Genomic DNA, 23,938 nt, shown 5'->3' on the forward strand with positions numbered 1-23,938 from the left:
GAAGGAGAGGAAGGAGGCCATCTGCCAGACACCTCGACCACAGACGCCTAAGGAACTTCGAACCTTCCTAGGCATGACAGGATGGTGTCGTCTCTGGATATATAACTATGGACTTTTGGTAAAGCCTTTATACGAGTTATTAAAATCTGACTCAAAGAATATTATGTGGAATAGGGAAGCAGACAAAGCCTTCCATCAATTAAAAAAGAGGTTAATGGAAGCACCTGCCCTGGGATTACCTGACACTACTAAACCTTTCTGGTTGTTTTCCTATGAAAAACAAGGAATGGCCTTAGGAGTCCTAGCTCAGAATCTGGGACCCTATCGAAGGGCGGTGGCATACTTCTCCAAACAGCTTGACAAAGTAAGTAAAGGGTGGCCTAGCTGCCTCCGAGCAGTGGCAGCAGTGGTAATAAACATCCAAGAGGCCCGTAAGTTCACCCTAGGCCAGAAAATCACAGTTATGGTATCACATACCGTCTCAGCAGTACTGGAAGTAAAAGGGGGGCATTGGCTTTCACCTCAGAGGTTTCTTAAGTACCAGGCTATCCTGATAGAGCAAGATGATGTAGAAATAACAGTAACTAATATTGTCAACCCAGCCTCTTTCCTCAGCGGAACCGAAGGAGAATCAGTGACCCACGACTGCTTGGAAACAATCGAGGCGGTGTATTCCAGCCGACCAGACCTGAAAGAAGAACCATTAGAGGATGCAGAGGATTCCTGGTTCACCGACGGGAGCAGCTTCATTCAACAGGGGATACGCAAAGCTGGCTATGCGGTAACCACCACAGAGAAGGTAATAGAATCCAAGGCCCTGGCCCCAAATACATCAGCTCAAAAGGCTGAGATTATAGCACTAACCCGAGCCCTGGAATTGGCCAGAGGAAAACGGATAAATATCTGGACAGACTCTAAATATGCTTTTGGGGTGGTGCATGCTCACGGGGCGGTCTGGAGAGAGAGAGGACTCTTATCTACACAAGGGAAACACATCAAACATGCTGAAGAAATTCTCAAACTCTTAGATGCAGTATTACTGCCTGCCAAAGTGGCTATCATGCACTGCAAAGCCCACCAAAAAGGGAACACCGCTGTGGAACTGGGTAACGCACTGGCGGACCGAGAAGCCAAAAGGGCAGCGGAAATGGGTAATGCAGAAATACAATCCTTGGTCCCAGATGGTAAGATACAAATTGACGACGAACCTAAATATTCTAGGGATGATCACAAATTGATCAAAGACTTAAATGGGAAAATCGAAGGGAAATGGGCCAAAACCCCACAGGGAAAAATAATAGTGCCTTTTTCGTTATTATGGGCAGTGGTCATGGCAGAACATAGAAAATCCCATTGGGGAACAGAGGCACTTTACAGATACCTGAATAGGCTAATATGTGCTCGAAATCTATATGCCACTGTCAAACAAGTCACTCAGCAGTGTGAGGTATGTTTACAGAACAACCCTAAGACAGGCTCCAGAGTCCAATTTGGCCAGATAGGGAAGGGAAACTATCCGGGACAACAATGGCAAATTGATTTTTCAGAACTTCCAAGAAAAGGGGGGTTTCGATACCTATTGGTATTAACTGATACCTTTTCAGGATGGCCAGAGGCATTTCCCTGTCGAACCAACAAAACAAGAGAAGTGGTCAAAGCATTATTGCATGAAATTATACCAAGGTTCGGGGTTCCCGCAGTAATTTCCTCGGACCGAGGATCTCATTTCACTGCAAGGGTTGTTTCAAAAGTAAGCAGATTATTGGGTATAGACTGGCAACTTCACACCCCATACAACCCACGATCGAGTGGTCAAGTAGAAAAGATGAATCACTTGATCAAAACGCAAATTGTGAAACTAGGCCAGGAAGCTAACTTGGCCTGGCCTCAATCACTACCCTTAGCCCTTCTCAGGATAAGAACAAAACCCAGAACCAAAGAAGGTTTGAGCCCCTTTGAAATACTCTATGGGAGACCATATAGTGTACAAGACGGAATATCCACAGAGCTGGGGAATGAAATACTAACAGATTATCTGATAAATTTACAGAAACAGCTCCGAGAGGTAGAAAAACTGGTTCTGGGAACAAGAGCTCGTGGGCTGGATGGACCAGTACACGAGATCGAACCTGGGGACTATGTATATGTTAAGTCTTTTACAGATTCACCACTGAAGCCAAAGTGGGAAGGTCCCTTCCAGGTACTGCTGACCACTCACACAGCCATAAAGATCAAGGAACAAGCCGCTTGGATCCATTGGACTCGCGTCAAGAGGGCTCCAGAACCCCAATGGACATCAACACAGACCGAACCCCTGAAGCTTCGCCTCCAACGAAAAGATGGACATTAGTGACACTGATAATCGTCAACATGCCGGGACTTTGTATTTCGGGGGGAGGGACATGGGATGTGAATACGTATATACGAAGTCTGGAAACATTGGTAAATGCTACTAATCTGTCAGATTGTTGGGTATGTACTACCCTACCTAAAGGGGAAATGAAATTACCTCTATATGGGGTGGCAGCAAGCAATTGGAACAATGCCAACGGAACCTGGCCTAAATTTTGGGCAAAAGGGGGGGATGAGTCGAATGGGTATTGTGAGTACGATGATAATATCTACCCCTTAGGACCCAGATTTGATTTACAACTGTTGAAAGAAGAAGTTGTGGTATTAATTAGCAATAACAATTGTGCATGGGAACACGGGGAACATAGACACAGGGGGCCGGTGAATAAGACAACAACTTGGGGATGGAGCAAGTACTGGATTAATAAGACAACTGTTGATGTGGGAAGTTGGGATCTAACAGGGATAAGGGTAACGTATATTGATTTTTGCGACAAAACACAACTAGTTGCATACAAAAGTAGTGGTATTTCCGAAGGAGAAGGATATTCCTGGGAGTATGGATGGTACCAGGCGGGGAAATTTTTAGGTGCGAATTTGACAGCAACTGTTGGACCCTGTAAGTTACCTAAAGGGTATTGGTGGTTGTGTGGAGATGGATATAGTAGAAAACAGCTGCCCGGAGGATGGAAGGGAACTTGCACAATAGGCTATCTAACTAGCCAGGATACGGTGTTTAATCAGTCTGAAATCCCCTCAGGAATGTTGAGAACACCTTGGAGGAGAATTCGGGGAGTGGAAAACCCTCTAGTGACGAGGGGAACAAGGTTCCACAGCTTTGTAAGATGGTTTATACCGTTCCTGGGCGTCAGTGAATTGGAGAAAGCAATTGTGAACATATCAGCCACTATAGAAGTGCTTGAGAAATCTACAATCGATGCTATACAGGCACTTCAACAAGAAGTCCAGTCATTAGCAAATGTGGTGGGACAAAACAGAATGGCATTAGACTTATTAACCTGGAAAGAAGGAGGCTTATGTGCAGTGATTAATCAAAGCTGTTGTTCATATGTAAACCAGAATGGGAGAATAGAGAAAGACTTACAAAATCTCATAGCTAAAACTCAGATTTTGCATTTGACTGCGCAAGATGACACCACATTCGGGTTTTCTGATCTTTGGGAAAAGTTAACCTCGTGGTTACCTAACTTTGCTTGGCTTAAGCGACTGTTTATCCTTCTAGTAGCAATACTTATGTTAGGAACTTTAGTGTGTGCATTAATTAGATGTCTTATGTGTTGTACCAGGGGGGCCAAAGACGAATACATTCAATGGAAGAAGCATCAGCTCCGTGAACAAGTGGAATCTGGGAAGTATTTTAGAAATCAGATGGAGAGGGGGAATGTGTTATAGGTGATTGTAAAAGAATTTACAAAGTTGAAAGAAAAGGGGGGACTTGATTCAGAAAACGAACGGTTACAGGTTGTTAGTGCGGATGTATTACAGTCTGGGAAAGTACAAAAGCTCGGGGCCCCAGCATTCCAAGATAAAGAAATGGCCTTGTGTATAAGATAGCGGGAACAGCTGCATGTTAAGGAGGTGCTGAGGAGGAACCTAACTGTCTGGGAAAGGTGTCCATCTGGTCAGGACAGGGGAGGAGATTTTTGATAATGAGTTCTTAGAAATAATTAGAATAGTAACGCCTTTAATGATAATAACCTTAATGAATATGTATGCTTTTCACCATAAATGGATGCTTGCTTCACAAACCGGTGTGCAAGTTTGGCGGAGAAATCCCCCTTGCACCCAGCGCTGCAATAAACATACCTGCTTTATAACTCTCTGCGAGTTGTAAGGTTTGTTTCCGCGCGTCAGATAAGAAGTGATAATAATCTGAGCATGATGCAAATGGTATGGAATAAGGGGTGGAACGTCCTGGTTTGAGGTAAAACAGAACTAATTTTCTGTTCAGTAATTTTACCTTTTTAGCTGGGCCTCTTCTAACTAACTAAACTCTGAAATTAACAGCATATTGTTCAGAAACTGCTCGCTCTCATAGTGATAAGACCTGATTATACCAAGGAATGGTATGCAGAGAGACCCTTGCTTATACTTATTGCTATAACAACCAAGGTCAGCTAATTTTGTTATTTGCCCCATTGGAGGGTTGGAAACAGAAAAGTGTAGAGGGGTCACACCTGTAGGGAGGAGCGGACAGGACAGGTGACCCAAAACTGACCAACAGGGGATTCCATCCCATCTGCCCCATGCTCAGTATAAAAGCTGAGGGATCAAAGGGTCAACACTCTTTCTTCAATGGCCGACATGCGAGGAGGACCCTGTCTGTTCATCTGCCTTTGATCCCAATCCGAGCATTCCTGACTCCAGATCTGGAATCCAGCTCCTGTCCATCATCAAGTCCAGTCTGGGACTTTTCCTGATGCCTGCTGGTGACGCGATCGCCATCCTGGGAGCTTGATACGGTTTTGTATATACTGTATACTTTTTTCTTTTTTTTCTTTTCTTATTATTATTATTTCATTATTTATTAATATTTTCATTGAAGTAGTTCAGTTTTTTTTCTAAACTCATAAATCTCTTTTATCTCTTCCTCTCCTCTCTTTTTCTTAGAGGGGGGAGGGGCCATCTGTTGTTCTGTTTGATCAATCCAGCCAAAACCACAACACTGAAAGAAATGGATCTGCTGCCTGGCCCTCACATAAGCCACCTTTCAGAGGTTAATTCTGACCCAATTTACACCTTTTTTATACCACAGAAGCTTCAATACAAAGTCAGAGATAAATTTGGCCATGAATTCCGGTCTAATCCATGTAGGTTTGGATTTCCCCACACACACATTTTCCCCTATTGTATATCTGGACAGGTTGGATCAATGGGCCAAGGCCAATGGGATGAGGTTTAATAAGGCCAAGTGCCAGGTCCTGCATTTTGGTCACAACAACCCCAGGCAACGCTACAGGCTTGGGGAAGAGTGGCTGGAAAGCTGCCCAGAAGAAAAGGACCTGGGGGTGTTGGTGGACAGCCGGCTTAACATGAGCCAGCAGTATGCCCAGGTGGCCAAGAAGGCCAACAGCATCCTGGCCTGTATCAGGAATAGTGTGGCCAGCAGGAGTAGGGAAGTGATCGTGCCTCTATACTTGGCCGTGTTCATTTCTGGGCCCCTCACTACAAGGACATTGAAGTGCTGGAGCATGTCCAGAGGAGAGCCACCAAGCTGGTGAGGGGTCTAGAGAACAAGTCATATGAGGAGAGGCTGAGGGAACGGGGCGTGGTTAGTTTGGAGAAGAGGAGGCTGAGGGGGGACCTCATTGCCCTCTACAATTCCCTGAAAGGAGGTTGTAGAGAGGTGGTTGTTAGCCTCTTCTCCCAAGGGAATAATGACAGGACCAGAGGAAATGGTCTAAAGTTGCGGCAGGGGAGGATTAGTTTAGATTAGGTATTAGGAAGAATGACTTTACTGAGAGAGTGGTCAGGCACTGGAACAGCCTGCCCAGGGAGGTGGTGGAGTCGCCATCCCTGGAGGTATTTAAGAAACATGTAGACATGGCACTTCAGGGCATGCTCTAGTGCCCGAGATTGTTGGTTTTGGTTTGTGTCTGTTTGGTGAGGTGGTTTTGTTTTTTGTTTTTTTTTTTTTTTTTGTGGTTGGACTCGATCTCAAAGGTCCCTTCCAACCATGAAGATTCTGTGATTCTGTGAAATAACATAGTTAGCATTTGAATTCATTATTTCTCTGGCTCTGACCCAAAGAAGTCGGTTGGATTATTCCAAGCCTTCTGGTGCCTTTGGTCAGGAATGCAGCGCACGTTCTTTAAGCAGTACTAATTTCCTTTGTGTATGGAATTATTTTCAAATAGAAAAATTAAACATGGTAGAGACACAATACTAGGAAGACAGCTAGTAACTTACCTAGGTCAACTCTAGTGGACATAATGGATAAATGCTTAGGGAAACCCATGTGAACACCACACGGGGGATTCCATATGTACTGTTGGGGAAAAACAAACTTCTGAGTAGTCTGTTTCAAAAGCTTAGCTATTATTTGTGTAAAACTATCACCTGTCCCATCACTCAATGTAGTTTTGAGTAAGTGCAGGAGTCCCAGGAAATCAGTTAACATTGCTCAATTTTTCAACTATTTCAAAATCATAATTGGTATTCTAACAGCTGCACTGGGACATCCAAAGGACCACACTTCAGCTGAAGGCAGCAGTAGGCTCTGGCTTCTCTTCCACACTGCTGATGTCTGTTTTTCAGCCACTGCAGGGAAGATATTTAGGAGCTAGGTATTCTGCACTTGAACTCCTTATACCAGAGAAATTCCTACTTAGGACACGCTGGGCCCAGTTGCTTCAGGACTACAACAGGAATGCAGAGGCATGTGGAAAGAAATCTGATAGGAATTAAACTACCATCAAAGTCCTCCAATTTATTACTAACTTCTTAAAAATCAGACAAAGCCAAAAGCTGACACAGTAATATTAACTGAAGATCTTGAAAACAATCACACATGGTGCACATTTTGGTACTAATAAAGACACCTATCTTCTGTGATGATATACCTCAATATCTAAACAAATTTCTTCCTGTGCATACTTATCAATGATGTGATCAAGTAGGACACTACAGCTGCATGGTCCTAGTTGCTGGCTGGGGTTAAACCACAACATGTATTTCCTTAAAAATACTGTATAATTCCCTCTTAGCTATCAAAAAGTCCATGCAAGAAGAAATACCTTCACCCTGTGAGGGAACAAAGCACTATCAAAATGTCTGTCCTCAAGTTCCTCCCCCCATTGTTTATATTCCCATTGAAAGTGTAAAAACAGACACACTCAAAGTACATCTTTTTTAAAAACCTAACTCTCCCCGAGTCACCCTAACTTTAATGAACTAAGTATGTCAAAATATGGTAGCCACACCAAGAAGTAAACTACCATGAAATCAAGTCTGGCTACAATTTTCTAGTCCTAGACCAGCTGCAAGATATTCCGAGAGACAGGTGCCTCTGCTTTATTCTGATATATTCATTTATAGCTCAAATCCAACAATAAGATCTTAAGAGCTCCATTTCTTTATAAGCATTTTATAATATGCTTGCAGATAGTAAGAGTGCACTGAATTTCACTGCAGCTATACAAATAAACCACATGTCAGCTGCCAGCATGAAATGCATTCAAGTTTCAACTTACGTTGCTTGGGTAGGGCTTCTGCTAATCTCCTCAGGCTGGTCAAACTATCAGCTCCGAGCTGGTTTAAGATGCTAGGAAGCATTTCTGTCAGCTGCTTTGTCTCAGCATGGCCGGTGATAGTGAAAGTGTTAGCAGACAGAGATGCCTGAACTTTAGGGTTATTGAAGTGAATGACTGTTCCTTGGTTGGTAAACATATTTACCTGAAAGAAAAAAAACAATCCAGTATTTCAAGCAGTTTAGCATGATTTTTCAATTTAAAAAGAAACTAGCTTAAGTTTCCAAAGCTCAATGAAGACCTATTGATAATTTACAGACAAGTTTAAGATGTTAATTATCAGGAAACTAAGTTTGATACATTTTATATTTCTATATAGAAAAGAATTTTTCCCTTTGAAGCAATTACCTCTTCAATTCCAGAAATATTGTTGACGCCCAGTTTCTTCAAAGAAAACTGAAGTTTCTTGTCATCTGCTGTAGCTGTTCTGTGGACAACCTTCTTCTTTCTGCGGGCAGTACCCTTTGCAAAAAAAAGTTATAAATTAATATTTAAATAGTTCTTCACAAATGCTAATCCTCATGGCCATATAACTACTCTGCAGCGATCTACAAATCAGGTCATGGAGCAGGTCATCTTGAGTACCATCAAAACCCACATAATGGGCAACCAGGGGATCAGGCCTAGTCAGCATGGGTTTATAGAAGGCAGGTCCTGCCAGACAAACCTGATCTCCTTCTATGATAAGATAACCAGATTATTGGATGAGGGAAAGGCTGTTGATATTGTATACCTGGACTTTAGAAAAGCATTCGATACTGTCCCCCATACAATTCTTGTGGAAAAACTGGCTTCACACGGCCTGGATGAGCATACGATCCGCTGGGTCAAGCAATGGCTGACTGGAAGGTCCCAAAGAGTGGTGCTCAATGGATTTAAATCCAGCTGGCGGCCGGTCACAAGTGGTGTGCCTCAGGGCTCAGTGTTAGGACTGTTTAATTTCTGTTTAATGTCTTTATTGATGATCTCGACAAGGACATAGGGTGTATCATCAGCAAGTTCGCAGATGACACCAAGTTAAGCAGGAGTGTTGATTCCCAGGAGGATAGGGAAGCTCTACAGAGAGACCTAGATAGATTGGATCATTGGGCCAAAATCAATGGCATGAGTTTCAACAAGGGCAAGTGCCAGGTTCTGCACTTGGGCCACAACAACCCCGTGCATTGCTACAGGCTTGGGGAAGTGTGGCTGGAAAGCTGCCTGGAAGAAAGAGACCTGGGGGTTCTAATTGACAAGCGGCTGAATATGAGCCGGCAGTGTGCCCAGGTGGCCAAGAAAGCCAACGGCATCCTGGCTTGTATTAGAAATAGCATGACCAGCAGAAGTAGGGAGGTGATTATGCCCCTGTACTCAGCACTGGTGAGGCCACACCTCGAGTATTGTGTCCAGTTTTGGGCACCTCAATACAAGAGAGATATCGAGGTGCTGGAGCGAGTGCAGAGGAGGGCAACGAAGCTGGTGAAGGGCCTGGAAAACAAATCATATGAAGAGTGGTTGAAGGAGCTGGGACTGTTTAGTTTGAGGAAGAGGAAGCTGAGGGGAGACCTCATCACTCTCTACAACTACTTGAAAGGACACTGTAGAGAGGTTGGTGCTGGTCTCTTTGCACAGGTAACTAATGACAGAACAAGAGGGAATGGCATCAAGCTCCAACAGGGTAGGTTTAGACTGAACATTAGGAAAGAATTCTTCACAGAAAGAGTGGTCGGGCATTGGAATAGGCTGCCCAGGGAGGTGGTTGAGTCACCATCCCTGGATGTGTTTAAGAGACGTTTAGATGTGGTGTTGGGGGATATGATATAGGGAAGAACTTTGTAGTGTAGGGTAGATGGTTGGACTCGATGATCCCAAGGGTCTCTTCCAACCTGGATGATTCTATGATTCTATGATAACTTTGTATACAAAGTTCTATTTCTGTGTTACAGCATACACAACCCCATTCCTGCAACTGAACTGCAGCAGTCTTTCCCCTGCTATAAAGCAAGCTTTGTACATTTGTGAGAAGTGTGAGGTTTTAGGAAGCAATGTACCAGAGAACCTTTATTCCACAATTCTCATGGGGATTCTGCAATATCCTACTTAGAAAAGAAAAATCGCAAGTTCATCCTCAGTTACCATAGGCATAAAACTGAAGACTGAGCAGTTTTCAGTAATTTCTGAAGCTCATTAATTTTTGCTTAGATCATCTTTCTTACATGGGCCTACTTCTCGAGCCTGTCTAGGTCCCTCGGGATGGCATCCCGTCCCTCAGGCGTGTCAACCGCACCACTCAGCTTGGTGTCATCGGCAAACTTCCTGAGGGTGCACTCAATCCCACTGTCCATGTCACTGATGAAGATACTGAACAGTGCTGGTCCCAGTACTGACCCCTGAGGGACATCACTTGTCACCGATCTCCATCTGGAGATCGGATCTCTATATCTCTATGATCTAACTTTTAAAGATGTATTATATAGAATGAGATAACTGGCTATCATATTTTAACTGCCAGTTATCTCAAACCACGAAGGTAATTTCCCCTTGTTTCTCCTTTCTGTTTAGGCTGCAAACCCACGTGTCATGGAGTATATCTCACTGTGACCTCTTGCCTGCACCATAAATCAATGGTCGTTTTGCTGCCGAGTTGCTGTGCTTAAATCAAGCCCTATGTGTATTAATAAATATAAAATCACATAGCAGCTCGGTGCTGTAATCCTGATGGGACTCTGAGGAAGTTGTCATAAGAAGCATTGTAGCCTGGTAGCAATTGTACCCCAGCACCCAGGATTTGTATTTCTGCTCAGCACTGGCTAGAGCAAGACTCCAGTTTGCTTCAACTGATGTAGATTAGGCCTCTCTAATCTCTCCTGGAGATATTTTTACTTGCTGTTTTTCAGGAGAGGTCATGATACAGGAAGAATACACAATCAGCCTTTTTACAAGGGCTTGATCTTGCAAACTCCTCACTCTGCAAGACCCTGCGGTAGCCAATGCAGAGCGAGGGCTGGCTGCACTAAACCAGGGATAAAAGGAGCATCTCGGGAAGAGTTGTTTGCTACCACGTCCCCAAAACTCTCTGGGCGCAGGGGGAGGCTGCAGCAGCACAAGCCCAGGCTGTCAAAGAGCAGAAATCACTGCTCTCCCAGCACAGCACTTGCTTTAGAGGCAATAACAAATATGATGCCCAAGTCTGGAAAGACACTGGAGTGATGAGGATTTACAGGCAGAATTGGATCCCTGGGAGAGAAATGGCAGCAGCACCTTAAGTACTTGCTGCAGAAACCAGGTTTCCTGGCTGAGCCATTTACCTCTTTCTGAAGATGAAAGACACAAAATAAATTTTGTCAACATGTGTCCTGGTTTGAGGTAAAACAGAACCAATTTTCTTTTCAGTAATTTTACTTTTCAGTTAAGCCTCTTCTAACTCTCTGAAATTAACAGCATATTTTTCAGACAGCATCTGCTTCTAGCAGATAAGGTCTGATGTTTATAGTGAATACCAAGGAATGGTGTGCAGAGAGGCCCTTGCTTATACTTATTGCTATAACAACCAAGGTCAGCTCACTTTGTTATTTGCCCCATTGGGGGGTTGGTAGCAGAAGAGCGTTTTAGCCAGATATTGATAATAAAGAGTCAGAGACCATAAAGTTATCAACATATCATTAACAAATGAATATGAGAAAAACCAAACCACTCATTTTTTTTATTCCAAATAGACACCTTCATCTGATGGACTCACACATGCAAATTTGAAGAACACTTATTTTCCCAAAACATTTTATAAATATATTATTTAAAAAAAATACTTCTACATAGTATTCCAGACCACCCCTGTTTAGAAAGCAAAACAAGCAAAGGTTAAGTTCCCCTACAGACACAAAGCTCTAGATTTCTCCAGGGAAAAGGTTTGGAAGAAATGACATGACATTTAGCTGTACCAACATCCTACACAAAAATATTAAATTTCACATAATGAATTACAGCCCTCCACTCAAAAGTAATACTGTTGTGGTTTAACCTGGCAGACAGCTAAACACCACACAGCCATTTGTTCACTCCCCACTGCCCCACAGTGGGATGGGGGAGAGAATCAAAAAAACCAAAAACAAAACCAGTAAAATTTGTGGGTTGAGGTAAAGACAGCTTAATAGGACAGAAAAGGAAAGGAAAATACTAATAACGATAAAAGAATATACAAAACAAGTGATGCACAATGCAACTGCTCACCACTCACCAACCGATGCCCATCCCATTCCTGAGCAGGGGCCCCCGGCCAGCTTTCCCCCTAGTTTATATGCTGAGCATGACATCATATGGCATGGAATACCCCTTTGGTCAGTTGGGGGCAGCTGTGCCAGCAGTGTCCCCTCCCAGCTTCTTGTGCATCCCCAGCCTGCTCACTGGTGGGGCAGAGTGAGGAGCAGAAAAGGTCTTGACGCTGCGTAAGCACTGCTCAGCAAGAGCTAAACCATCATAGAATCACAGAATTGTCTAGGTTGGAAGGGACCTTTAAGATCATCTAGTCCAACCATCAACCTAACTGATAAAACCATCACTAAACCATGTCACTCAGCACCATGTCAACCCGTCTTTTAAATACCTCCAGGGATGGTGCCTCAACCACTTCCCTAGGCAGCCCATTCCAATGCTTAATAACCCTTTCAGTGGAAAAATTTTTCCTAATATCCAATCTGAACCTCCCCTGGCACAACTTGAGGCCATTTCCTCTTCTCTCCATCACTTGGGAGAAAAGACCAAGCCCCGCCTCTCTACAACCTCCTTTCAGGGAGTTGTAGAGAGCGAGAAGGTCTTCCCTCAGCCTCCTTTTCTTCAGGCTGAACAACCCCAGCTCCCTCAGCTGCTCCTCACAACACTTGTGCTCCAGACCCCTCACCAGCTTTGTTGCCCTTCTCTGGACTCACTCCAGCACCTCAATGTCTTTTTCGTGGCAAGGGGCCCAAAACTGGACACAGTACTGAAGGTGGGGCCTCACCAGTGCCCAGTACAGGGGGACGATCACCTCCTGAGTCCTACTCAAGACACTGTTCCTGATACAGGCCAGGATGCTGGTGGCCTTCTTGGCCACCTGGGCACACTGCTGGCTCATGTTCAGCCAACAGGTGACCAACACCCCCAGGTCCTTTTCTGCCAGACAGCTCTCCAGCCACTCTGCCCCAAGCCTGTAGCGCTGCATGGGGTTGTTGTGACCCAAGTGCAGGACCCAGCACTTGGCCTTATTGACCCTCATCCCATTGGCCTCGGCCCATCGATCCAGCCTGTCCAGACCCCTCTGCAAAGCCTTTCTACCCCCAAGCAGATCAACACTCCCACCCAACTTGGTGTCATCTGCAAACTTACCAGATCATTGATAAAGATGTTAAAGAGAACTGGCCCCAAAATCGAGCCCTGGGGTACACCACTCGTGACTGGCCACCAACTGGATTTAACTCCATTCACCACCACTCTCTGGGCCCGGCCCTCCAGCCAGTTTTTAACCCAGCAGAGAGTACTCCCACCCAAGCCATGGGCAGCCAGTTTCTCCAGGAGGATAGTGTGGGAGACTCTATCAAAGGCCTTACTAAAGTCCAGGTAGACAGCATCCACAGCCTTTCCCTCATCCAACAAGTAGGTCACTTTTTGTCATAGAAGGAGATCAGGTTTGTCAAGCAGGACCTGCCTTTCATGAACCCATGCTGGCTGGGCCTGGTCACCTGGTTGTCCTTCATGCCCTGCATAATGGCACTCAGGATGATCTCTTCCATGACCTTCCCAGGCACCGAGGTCAGACTGACAGGCGTGTAGTTCCCCGGATCCTCCTTCCGACCCTTCTTGTGGATGGGCATCACATTTGCTAGATGCCAGTCAGCTGGGACCTCCCTGGTTTGCCAGGACTGCTAGTAAATGATGGAAAGTGGCTTGGTGAGCACTTCCGCCAGCTCCCTCAGTACCCTCGGGTAGATTCCATCTGGCCCCATAGACTTGCTTATATCCAGGTGTTGGAGCAGGTCCCTCACCACCTCCCTTTGGATTACGAGGGCTTCATTCTGCTCCCCACCCATTTCAGCTAGCTCAGGGGTCTGGGTACTCAGGGAATAACCTACTCTACTACTAAAGACGGAGGCAAAGAAGGCATTAAGTACCTCAAGCTTCTCCTCATCCTTTGTCACTGTGTTACCTCCCACATCCAGTAGAGGATGGAGACTCTCCCAAGTCCTCCTCTTGTTACTAATCTATTTATAGAAATTATTTTCATTGTTTTTAACATCCAAGGCCAGGTTAAGTTCTAGTTTGGCTTTGGCCTTTCTAATCTTTTCCCTACACAGCCTTACAACACCTTTGTAATCTTCCTGAGTGACCTGCCCCTTTTTCCAAAGACCATAAAGTCTCCTTTTTTCCCCTGAGTTGTAACCATATCTCTTTGTTCAGCCAGGCTAGTCTTTTCCCCCAATGGCTCGTTTTACAGCACATAGGGACAGCCTGCTCCTGCACGTTTATTACTTCTTCTTTGAAAAACCTCCAGCCTTCCTGGACTCCTTTGCCCTGCAGGACTGCCTCCCAGGGGACTCTGTCAAGCAGGTTCCTGAAAAGACCAAAGTCTGCCCTCTGGAAGTCCATGGTGGCAGTTCTGCTGACTCCCCTCCTTGCTTCTCTGAGAATCTAAAACCCTGTCATTTCATGATCACTGTGCCCATGGTCAGTGTATTATCAACATTATTCTCATCCTAAATCCAAAACAGCACTATACCAGCAACTAGGAAGAAAATTAGCTCTATCCCAGCTGAAACCAGGACAAGTATTTAGCTTGGTTTTAATATATTCAGCTTTGTAGTGTCATGAAAATCTTCCAGCAGAGGCAACGTGCACCTTTTTCTCACAAGGAAGAAAAAACAACAACAGTACAATGACAAATGTTGAAATCCTCTATAGTCAATACACATATGCTGGTAACATGCACATAATCATCAATATAATACAGCAGTTCTCTGCTTAACTAGTGACCCATACAAAAAAATATACAAAGTCACCAAGTCAGTTAATTACTGGATTAACCCTGATTTAAGGCTGCCTAAGTCTCCAGCTAAAAGCAAAAACTTCAATACAGGAATGAAAGCTACTGGAAACCCTGTCAGCAAAAGTTCTGTTGAACAGCTTGTATTCTAAAATATTGTGTATATGTTTCCTCAGGTATAAAAAAAATCACTAACAAATTCTTACCTTAAAACTGAAACTGTAATTAAAATGTTTACTAGCATACAACTATATTCAACATACTTTATTTTCAGACCATAAGTAATCACATAGCTACATATATTCAGATGTCATAATAAAACAAAAAGGTCTTCTGAGCATGCTATTCTATGATGAGAGTATGACAAGTACAGAAACTCCAGCTTTTTCCTAAAAAGCAAGAAAACAGCCATGGCCATCCTAAAGATTTGTAACAAGAATTTGGAACATAGCCCTTTAATCTGTTATGAAAGCTATACTCAAGATCATTTGCTGTAAAGTCTTCTTACTTCAAATCTTAGAGTGCCTTCTAATACAGCCTATACAAGAATATAGGCTACAAGTCAGCTATAATATAACAAACCCAAACAGGAAAGGCTGGAGGTTCAGCTCCTACATTCTGCTTCTACTTAACTGACTAGAGATCCCTGCAGCAGTGCAGTTTCCCACGAGAACAGGTCCAGCCAAGCTGAGAATCCTAAAGTCTGCTCCCCACCCCAGTTTTCAGGATTCCACATCCTAGGCCCAGCGTGTGGGCAGAGACACACAATCCCAAGGGCAGGGAGGGGAGATGACTCCTACCTTGCCACCAATGCGCACTTGGGCCTGGAGCTTAGCGAGCTTTTCTTGGTTCATGATCGTTTCTTTCATCTACGGAAGCAACAAGAGCACCCATGGAAAGCAGGTCATGAAGCACCCTGTGGTGCAAGCCACAACAACCCAGGTCCAGCAGTAGGGTAGGTGGGCACAAGGGGCTCCGCAACTACCCCTCACCACACTCACACCCTCGGCAGGAGGACACCCCAGCCCTACCCGGAGGTGGAAAAGCCTGCTCGCACACAGCGCCGCCAAAGCTCGGTTCAGCTCCCTTCAGGCCCAGCCCATAACCGCCTTGCCTTCCCCCAACCACCGCCACCCACCAACCCGATCCGCAGCCCTCAGGCACATAACAAATTCTCCCCCGTCGCCACCCACCGTCTCCTTTGTACCTTCTTAGGGTGGAAGCAGCGATACCGGAGTGGGGGGGGAAAGACGAGGGTTCGCGAGCGCGGGATCGGAACCGAGCACAGCGCGCGGGGTGAAGCGAGATGGCGGCCGGAAGGGAGGCACGCCGCGCTGCACCGTCTGAGCCAGGAGAGGGCGCCCTCCGCCGTGGCGGGTCTACCTCTCCAGGTCCCGCCACCGCTGCAGAAGTTGGGGATGCAAGGTGAGGAGTGGAGTGGGGGTTATCTTGCTTGTAGGGGGTGTTGGACTCCCATAAGTACCCTATGGTCCACAAAACCGATTTATTTGTGTGGCTGAGCTGGGGTGCAAGGTAAAACCCGTGCCCCCCCCCCGAGAGTAGGGTTGGTTCTCTTTGCGATCTGGTTCGGTGTGTGACTCGTTTCTGTACCCTCCCTGCTTTCCCCACCTTCCGTTTCCTTCCATCGCTTGCAGCCTTACCTGGCAGTGTTTTTCACCACGAACAGATCCGTCCCCGTTCTGGCCTCTTTTTTTTTTTCTAGAAAATATTTAAACGTTGTATTTTCTTTCTTGTTTATGTATTTCAGATCTCGTCCCTATATCCATGATTTTTCTTCTTTCAGCTTCTCCCTGCCCCTTGTGTGTCGTCTTCTTTCTCCCTGTGATCTATCTCGAGCAATACTTTTTTTTTTTTTTGTAAGGCCACGTATAACTATAGCCCATATGGCAGTTCATGTTTCTTTTTGCTCTTTTTCTACCTCAGTTTTGCTTTTTGCTTTTTTTTTTTTGCTTTGACTTTGCATCTTTTATGTTATCAGGTACCCGCATGGAACTGCTTTCTGCTCACTGTTGAACATGCTCTGTTTGTGCTCTTTTTGGTTCTCTGAGTTTTTCTCCTGTAGTGATATTTTGCATCACTGAGGTATTTTGTTTTGCTTGCTCTGAGGAGTCTGGTGGTTATTGGGAACTTGTGTGTCTGAGTCCAATGACCACTTTTGCCGTGCAGAAAGCTAAACAGTCTTTGCAGGGTTTGGACCTGTGTTGCATAATAGGGTGCAGAAGCAGATTTATGTGGGAGGCAGCCTGGTGCTCCCATCAGTGCTGCATCTGCTCACTGAGCAACATGAGAGAGGAGAAGCCATGTTGCTCCATAGTCCTGCCTCTATCATCACCACAACCAAATGGAACGGACCTCCTGGCATCAGTAGAAATATTACTGACCTTGCCATTTCATCCTGTATTTTAATGCCTTTTAAATTGGTTCTTCTCTGGAATATCCTCGATAAACTATTCCCTTTGTTTTTGTTTCTGTAGGACTATGTTAATACTTAATTTATTCTTCTGTATTCATTAATGTTAGGGCTCCCATGTTAGGAGTTTCCAGAGCCAAGGCTTTGCCAAGGCTGTGCTTTTCATGCGTGTTTAAATTTGATTTGCTCTCATGATGTCTCTGGTTCTGAATGTTAATTTGTACAGAAGATTTTGTTTGTTGTTAAAATTGAGGGTTTTTTTGTAATTGGTAAGAATGAACGATGAACCCAAAATGATTCCATCTGGTGGTGATAAAAGGTCTCAGAAAGGTGATGGTTCAAGAGGTGCTGCTGAAGAGCAGCCTGTGCCTCCCAGCAGACTAGCATCTCAGTGGAAAATTAGAGGATTGATCAAACAGTTATAAAGGATACCTGTAAAATTGGAAGAGTGAATTGGTTTGCTCGGAGAAGAATGAGAAAAAGCCTGTACTGCTGTATCTGAACAAGCAAACCCAGTATCTAATTCGGAAGGAAAGGCCCAAACCAGATTCGGGAGGAGGGGGAATCTGGGGAGGGATTTGGAGAGGACAGAGTTCATTCTGAACTCAAAAGAAAGCTTATAAAAAAATAAAAAAAAATGAGTCACTGCAGGCTATTGAAAGTAAAAGCAATAAATACTTCAGCTTCAGATTTATCACAGTCTGCCATCAATATAAAAGAAAGATTTCAGAATTTCAAGGCCAATTGATGATTACAAACATGTAAAATGTTTTAATAGAAAATGAATCACATAAAGATTATTCCAAGATAGAAGTTGTAGAAAGTGCAGTCCCAGCTGTCAGCCTAGGATTAACTGGGCTGGAGGTATGATCTCATATTCCCTCATGTGACATTTTGAAAACAAATTATGCTGAAAACCACATCACTGAGTTGTATCAAGAATCAACTGAAGCAATTCAAGAATTACAGTTTAAGGGATTCTGTAAGATTTGGTTACATTTCCTGGAACAAACAGCAGACCTTCAAAAAACAAACTTTGCATCAAAGTATTTTAGAATGCTACAATACTATTGTCTTGTTTTCTCTAGTCTTTTTTGTGTAATTGCATCATGAGAAACATAAATCTAACACTGGATTTACTTGTACCTGAGAAACTTTTGTTGAGAAATGAAACGGATCCAAAGCCTGTAGTGCTGAAACAGTGTGAGTTTAGCGAGCATCCTTTCAGTTCTGAAAAAGGGTGAAACTTAAGATCTCAAAATCATCAAAGAATATACGTTGCTAAAGCAAAGTTCATTAGCTGCACAGAAGCAGCATAGGAATGGAAAAAGACCATTAAAGTGGTTACTCATGAAAATTGTCTCCTCAATTATGTGAAAGGCAGAAGAATGACAAAAGTTGCTGTCAAACTGCCAGTGGAAAAGCTCTCATGAAAGACATGGCCAGTACTGCGTAAGTAGTAACAGGGTATGTTGAGAAGAGGTGTTAAGTTAGTATCATATTCAGGAAACAAATCACAGGTCATAAACATAAGTGATCAGGCTAAAGTGAAGTAATATTTATCCTGATTGCCAGTGACTACAAAGAGCACATATTCAATGTATTTTCAGGCAGTGAAGGAAAATTGCCTGATATTCAGAGTCTCTTTAGGAAATGTTTGCTCAAAAGAAGGCTGTATTCAACAGTCTAGAAAGCAGAAGTATATGGCACATCAACAGGGCACCACAGAGAATAATAATGTTATCATTCCTAATGTAGATGCTCCAGGACATTAGGGGGGAAACGCTAAGGTATTTGGAAAAATATACATATATGTTAGTAATCTAATGAAGGAAAATAGCAGCATTATGGGGTATGGGAGCAAAGGTGTTGAGAGATATGAATGGAAAAGAAACCGTCTCTGAAAGTCTAGACATAAGACTCACTAAAGAATTCTTAACTTTTTAAGAGATACTAAATATATAAACATTGAATGGGAGCCCAGGAAGATTGAACTTAAGTACAGTGCTGTTTTCATCTCGTATATTACAGTGTTGTACAATGTACTGGTGAGTTGTATAGAGTAATAGATTTCAGTGTCTAGGAAGAGATAGAGCTCCTCAGTAAACAGAGTGTTCTTTTCTCACCATGTCTGTAACTCTTAAACTCAGCAACCCAAAATACCTGAGCTTCAAGCCACATCACAAGCCTTTCATGAGCTGTGGGATGTCTCTATAACACCCCACAGAGGCCAACTAGAGAGTCGTTAGAGAAGTGCTGCATGAAGAATCCCAAGCCTTCTTTACCAAAGATGTTAATCATACTGGTAAAGGCTTGCCTAGAAAAGCTTTCATGTTTGTCTCTTGTGGTAGAGAGCAACAATGAAGATCTTGCTAGAGAATAGATAAGTCAGAAGTCGCTGTATTCCTCGCTGGCTGAATGTGAAAAAGATGGTACCTTATATTTATGTGCAGATGACAGGATCAAGCAAACGGATTATTCTTGTAGACATCCTATACCCAGAATTCAAGAAAACTTGATCACTTAAGCCATGATCACAGAAATGCTTTGACTCCTGCTGAGTTACATGTTGTTAAGATGTGACCCAAAACCAGTATAGTCCTACCCAAGGATGGCACATTTATAGCCCAGGATGAACCAGGACTAAATTTTCCCCAATTTCAGATGTGTAGCTCTCAACATGCCACCTTTGACTAATGTCTTGGCAGCTGCGAGAGTGCAATTCATTTTGGATTTTGCCTTTGGCTTTCTAGGCCTCCTGATCCAGCTTGGTGCTCAGTGGGAGGTAAGTGATGAGCACAGGTGGCCAGAGGCAGGGAGGCTGGATGGGGGTGAGGACCTTCCTCCTGCAGCAGCTAGCAGTTAATTCTGCTCAAGCCCTGGCAAGAACCCACCACCCCCTTAGTTTTAGATGGAAAATCAGTCCCCTCTGTCTTTGGTCCCCAAAGCTTATCCCCAAAGCTTTATAAGTGAACAAAGAGCATACCTGCCAATATTCACTGCATTTATGAATGGGCTCATACTCATTCAGGGCTTACTTGCATCACTACAGAATTAAATAGAAAATATCTGAAATATCTGAGATTAATTATGGGATCTCCCTCCTAATTTGCCAGAGCTTGTCTACAACAAAGAATTTGGGGCTGTGGAGGATGTTAGAAAGGTTTTCAATAGCTAGCAGAAACATGAAATCAAATGTAACCTAAATAAACATAATTTGTTCATGTGATACTGTATCAGCTACAAGGGCCAATGCTTCATTTTGAAAATCAAATATCCCTCTGCTAGTATCGGGAATAGACACTATCTTAAAAGAGTAGAAATAATAAGTTGAAATAAAAACTGGAAAAGCAAATTTAGGCATCTTGTGCTATTCTGGAGGATTATTTAGATGTGGCTCTTTTTGCAATCACAGACACCTGGAAACAGTTACAGCCTGAACTGAACAAGAAAAGGCAGAGAAGGATGGCAAGGATTGTCAGTGGTACAGAATTATTTCCGTGCTAATCCAGTGCTTCTGAAGCAGAACCCTTCAGCCTCAAAAAGAGCTGACCAAGCAGGGTGCGATGAAATCTACAAAATCATGAACAGCAGAGAGAGGGTGGTTAACAACAGCTGTCCATTGTCTCTTTGTCCTGGTTTAAGGTAAAACAAAACCAACTTTCTGTTCAGTAATTTTACTTTGCAAAGCCTCTTCTAACTCTCTGAAATTAACAGCATATTGTGCGGAAACTGTTCATTCTCAGAGTAGTAAGACCTGTGTTTCTAGTTAGTGCTAAGGAACAGTATGCAGAGAGGCTCTTGCTTATACTTATTGCTATAACAACCAAGGTCAGCTAACTTCGTTATTTGCCCCACTGGAGGGTCGGAAGTGGAAAAGCGTAGAGGGGTCCCACCTGCAGGGAGGAACGGACAGGACAGGTGACCCAAACCTGACCAACAGGGGTATTTCATCCCATCTGCCCCATGCTCAGTATAAAAGCTGAGGGATCAAAGGGTCATCTCTCTTTCTTCAATGGCCGACATCCGTGGAGGACCCTGTCTGTTCGTCTGCCTTTGATCCCTATCTGTGCATTCCTGAATCTAGATACGGGATCCAGTTCCCGTCTGTCACTGAGTCCAGTCTGGGACTTCCCCAGTGCCTGCTGGTGACGTCATCCTGGGAGTTTGATATGGTTTTGTACATATTGTATCTATTTCATTATTTCAGTAAAATTACTGAACAGAAAATTGGTTCAGTTTTACCACAAACCAGGACATTCTACCCCTTATTCCATACCGTTTATGTTGTGCTCAGTTCACTAATACGTTTACCTATCAAATCTATACTCATATTTATAGATAAATAGATAGATACATTCAGGTCACTAATTTATGATTTTTCTTTATACACAAAGTTTGCTAAGTCCATTTAGTTCATAACTGCAGGATTTCATCTATCCTAGCAGACTCTCAGGGCAGGAAAGATGGTATGAAATTCATTGTGGTTCATGCCCATGGGTAGCATGTCCATCTCGAAGAGTTTGCTGGACGCCACTTGATGAAGTTAGCTCAGGTTTCATCACTACTATGTTATCCTGAAAAACGCTTATTGAACACTGTTCATATTATGTAGCAATCAATATTATATGGCTTAGAATTGAGTATTCTCACCCAGGGTCAAATTTCCTTGAGGTACACACTGAACTTCTCCATTCTTCAGCATCGCCCACCAAGTACATCCAGGTCCTTGAGCAAAAACAGTCCCATGAATGGATTTGTCTTTGCCTGAAGCAGGAGAAACGCAAACAGTTTTCCCCAACATATTCCTTTCATGCACTACAGGGACTTTATCCCCTTCTACATACTGTACCAGGACACTGTGTTGATCAAACCAGGACAGGTGTGGTCGACACGCTAGAGGGGAGGGATGCCATCCAGAGGAACCTTGACAGGCTTGATAGGTGGGCCTGTACAAACCTCATGAAATACAAGAAAGCCAAGTGCAAAGTCCTGCACCTGGCTCAGGGCAATCCCAAGAACAAATACAGGCTTGGCTGAGAATGGATTGAGAGCAGCCCTGAGGAGAAGGACTTGGGGGTGTTGGTGGATGAGAAGCTCAATGTGAGCCAGCAAGGCGCACTGGCAGTCCAGAAAGCCAACCGCATCCTGGGCTGCATCAAAAGAAGCATGGCCAGCAGGGCAAGGGGGGGATTCTGCCCCTCTACTGCGCTCTCGTGAGAGCCCACCTGGAGTCCTGCATCCAGCTCTGGGGCCCCCAACATCAGAAGGACACAGACCTGTTGGGACAGGTCCAGAGGAGGACCACGAAGATGATCAGAGGGCTGGAGCACCTTTCCTATGAGGACAGGCTGAGAGAGTTGGGGTGGTTCAGCCTGGAGAAGAGAAGGCTCCGGGGAGACCTTATAGCAGCCTTCCTGTACCTAAAGGGAGGGGTCTACAGGAAAGCTGGGAAGGGACTCTTTAAGAGGGAGTGGAGCCATAGGACGAGGGGTAATGGTTTTAAACTGAGAGAGGGTAGATTTAGATTAGCTATTAGGAAGAAATTCTTTACTATGATGGTTGTGAGACACTGGAACAGGTTTCCTAGAGAGGTTGTGGAGACCCCATTCCTGGAGGTGTTCAAGGCCAGGCTGGATGGGGCTTTGAGCAACCTGGTCTAGTGGAAGGTGTCCCCGCCCATGGCTGGGGGGTTGGAACTAGATGATCTTCAAGGTCCCTTCCAACCCAAACCACTAATAACGTCATAGCCCTGCAGGCATGCGCACATCTCTAACTCCTCCTGTCTATTCCCCTGTGGGTTCAGTTAAAGTTCACTCACACAGCTAAGATTTACATGCATCTGGAGCAACAGTGTGTGCCAGTAGCGACCTTGAGAGCAGGGGAGGAATGAGAAACATAAGTTACACATCCTGAAGCTCACCCTGACAAAACCAGAACACAGTCTGGGAACCGAAACTTGTCCTGGTAGCAGAGTACCTGTTATTGTGATAAGCTCAGTAGAAGGTAGAAAATATTTTTTAAGTCCATGATTGGGCATTACGAGGGGAGTGGGTTTGTGTCTTAGTGTATATAAGTTTCTCTGTGTAGCAATAAAGATGGTCGGATTTGGATTCGCTTCCTGCATGACCTACGAGTCCGTGATTTCTTCATATGCCACAAATGGCGCCCGAACAGGGTTAAAGATTCAGTACGACGGTGATCAAGGATCGGTGGCGTACCCCCGTGAGCCGGACAGAAGACATTGATCACCAAGGAGCTCCTATATACTCATCGCTGCATGATATAAGGTTAGCACAGCGAGGGGCCGGGGAAGGTATTATTATAATGGGGCAGTTTGCGATGAAAGCGCAGCAGATACATAAAGCACTTTTAATGAAAATCGTTAACAAATAAGGATTAAAGTTACAGCCTCTTAAGCTTGTACAGCTTTTAGTATGGATTCGGGATCATTGTCTGTGGTATCCCCCCAACGGGTCTTATGATCCTTCTGACTGGCAGAAAGTGGCAGAATGCTTGCAAGCACGACTAATTATTGATCATGATGTTAATCCTGATAATATCGTAACGTGGCATGTCATATATACAGCGTTAAGAACATTCCTCCCTACCGATAAAGTGTTTGCTAACTCAGATTTTCCACCTCCGCTGGCTGATTTATTAACTTTAGAGGATACAGCTCCGGCTGGTTCAGACCCTGACGCTGAGCCTGTCTGTGATTCAGCTCAGCAGCCGCAATTGCCGTTAGCTGCTACAGTAGAAGCAGCCGACGACTTAGACTCACAGATACCTGAGGATCCCTTCGATCCAGGTCCTATTGACTCTGATCAAGAGCCTGATTTGTACCCGTCTTTAACTCCGGTTAAAGCTATGGTGGCTTCTGCACCAACTGCGGAA

The 23,938-nt window shown here is 44.3% G+C and overlaps 1 protein-coding gene across 1 annotated transcript in view; it reads right to left on the bottom strand.

Moving 5' to 3' along the window:
* The window catches only part of LOC141476613 (transcription factor BTF3-like), a 31,612-nt gene extending 15,667 nt beyond the window's left edge, over window positions 1-15,945 (bottom strand). The window contains exons 1-4 of the mRNA XM_074165381.1: window positions 15,818-15,945; window positions 15,411-15,479; window positions 7,971-8,084; window positions 7,566-7,767 (exon numbers count right to left, since the gene is read on the bottom strand). Of these exons, the coding sequence (XP_074021482.1) occupies window positions 7,566-7,767; window positions 7,971-8,084; window positions 15,411-15,479 (385 nt within the window). The 5' untranslated portion in view covers window positions 15,818-15,945. The remainder of the gene's footprint in view (window positions 1-7,565; window positions 7,768-7,970; window positions 8,085-15,410; window positions 15,480-15,817) is intronic.
* Window positions 15,946-23,938: the final 7,993 nt, after the last annotated feature.

This window comes from Numenius arquata, chromosome W, assembly GCF_964106895.1.
Source record: "Numenius arquata chromosome W, bNumArq3.hap1.1, whole genome shotgun sequence".
NCBI lineage: Eukaryota > Metazoa > Chordata > Aves > Charadriiformes > Scolopacidae > Numenius > Numenius arquata.